This window comes from Triturus cristatus, chromosome 6, assembly GCF_964204655.1.
Source record: "Triturus cristatus chromosome 6, aTriCri1.1, whole genome shotgun sequence".
NCBI lineage: Eukaryota > Metazoa > Chordata > Amphibia > Caudata > Salamandridae > Triturus > Triturus cristatus.
In genome coordinates this window covers 1,850,584,829-1,850,586,870 of record NC_140589.1, presented here as the reverse complement: position 1 = coordinate 1,850,586,870, position 2,042 = coordinate 1,850,584,829, and the positions used below count along the sequence as shown (strand labels likewise).

Here is a 2,042-nt window from a genome sequence, read left to right as displayed (position 1 = left end):
TGAAAGCCTTCATTTCAAGATGTCTTCTTTTGTTCACCCAATATTACCTGCCAGATGCTGAAAACTGTGGAACATATGCACTGTTATCGAAACACTCCTTAGAAAGCTTATTGAGGAAATAGAGCCAATAGCATGGGTTGATCCATAGTGTGACTGGCAATGCCTCAAAGCATTGACTGACCCAAAGCCTTTTCTCTATGCAATAAAAAAAAAAAGGCTTTATGAAAGACCTAAAAACTGGACATTGACATTCTGTGGTGGTGTTATATACATATACTCCCTTGCCACCTGATACAAATCGCATCTGAAGCCTTTATATTTAAAATACTTTCCCTTTTATTCTGTTTGGTTACACAACCAAAAAACTTGTGCAAGCTTCAGTGATTTAGCCCAGTCCATGAAATGTGGTTGTACTGAAAACATTTCAAGATCTTAAAGGAAACTCTCAATATTTTTCAAGGTTTTATCATTTTGTTGCCATCATTTGCTTTCTCTTTTAAATGTTCTCGAGTGTTGAACTTGGGTTTTAGCAGGATAATGAAACATTTAGGGAAGAAAATGCAGCCCAGTAGCCCGGCGCTGGAGGACTGGATAGTAAACACCTCCACAGCCACCATGTACTTGCCTCGGGAGCTGGTGTATGCTGGGATGAAGGACAACCACACACTGAAAAACACCAACATGCTAAAAGTAATTAGCTTTGTCTCATTGAAACTGGCAGGCAAAGTCCTTGCTAGGAAGGCCACAATAAAGCTAACCAGGGCAAGAAGTACCATGTATCCTATCATGCAGTAGAAGAAAAAGGAGTGCCCTTCGTTGCACTGGAAGACGATCTTGCCCTCATTAGTTTCTGTGTTCATTTCTGGGAATGGAGGGGACTTCAGGATCCAAACAGTACATATGATGACCTGGAGCACTGAGCAGAGACAGACGACTGCATTGGCTGTGTTGGGCCCCAGCCACCTTCTCCAAGGGCAGTGGTGACTGGTGGCGTTGAAGGCCATGACCACCAGAATGGTTTTGGCTAGGACAGATGAGATACTGACAGAGAATACGACTCCAAAGAGGGTTTGACGGACCATGCAGCTGAGGCTGGTGGGCTGGCCGATAAACACCAAGGAGCAGAGGAAGCACAGCATGAGGGCCAGGAGTAGGAGGAAGCTGAGCCCACGGTTGTTGGCTCTGACGATAGGCGTCTCACAGTACCAGAGGAAGGTGCACAAAATTGCAGTAGTGAGGAGTGTGAGGAAAGTGGCTGTAATGGCCAACACCAGGCCCAGAGGCTCTTCATAGGAAAGGAATTCGATGACTCTGGGGACACATATATCGCTCATCTCATTGGGCCATTGATCGTCCGGGCATCGCTGACACTCGGCTGCATCTAAACAAGTGAAAGGCATGATATCCTTAGTAAGTATAATATGGTGAATTATTAAGTGCAGGATGGAAAGCTAACACATTGCTAGTACATTGCACAGAGGTCTGAAATATGCCTCTTCTTCCACATACCATGACCTAATTCATGGTATGTATCTTTACATTAAGATGTAGTACTCTCTGCAGCTTTTTACTAGTGTCCCAAGAAGCATCACAGGGTTATTAAGACAGTAAGGGGCATATTTAAAATAAAGTGATGGAGTGCAGTGTTAGCCTTCTTGGCTTAACGCCGCACTCCATCACTTCAGAAACGCAGGGCTGCACTATATTTACAACAATATGGTGCAGCCCTGCATTTCCCCCTGTGCTGGAGCTAAACTTAGCAGCCTAGTGCCAATGCATGGGGAACAACCTTTACAACGCAACTTTTACAACGCACTACCATTACAACGCATTTTTTACAACGCATAATCCATTACAACGCATGACATTACAACGCATGACACTACAACGCATTTTTAAAAACTACCTTTACAACGCATTCCATTACAACGCATACTACCATTACAACGCATACCATTACAACGCATAATATTACACTATACTATCCAACACTTACCCTACTGATGCACCCCCTGGAGTTAGAATAGTAATTTTTACCCCTA

At 43.7% G+C, this 2,042-nt stretch overlaps 1 protein-coding gene across 1 annotated transcript; it reads right to left on the bottom strand.

Moving 5' to 3' along the window:
• Window positions 1-455: 455 nt before the first annotated feature.
• LOC146822187 (vomeronasal type-2 receptor 26-like) lies at window positions 456-1,400 on the bottom strand. The gene has a single exon (XM_085609977.1). The coding sequence runs from the start codon at window positions 1,398-1,400 to the stop codon at window positions 456-458; it is 945 nt and encodes a 314-aa protein (XP_085466103.1).
• Window positions 1,401-2,042: the final 642 nt, after the last annotated feature.

What these genes read in the sequence shown, in the direction of transcription:
- LOC146822187 (XM_085609977.1), bottom strand. Translation starts at nt 1,400, where the DNA reads ATGCCTTTCACTTGTTTAGATGCAGCCGAGTGTCAGCGATGCCCGGAC.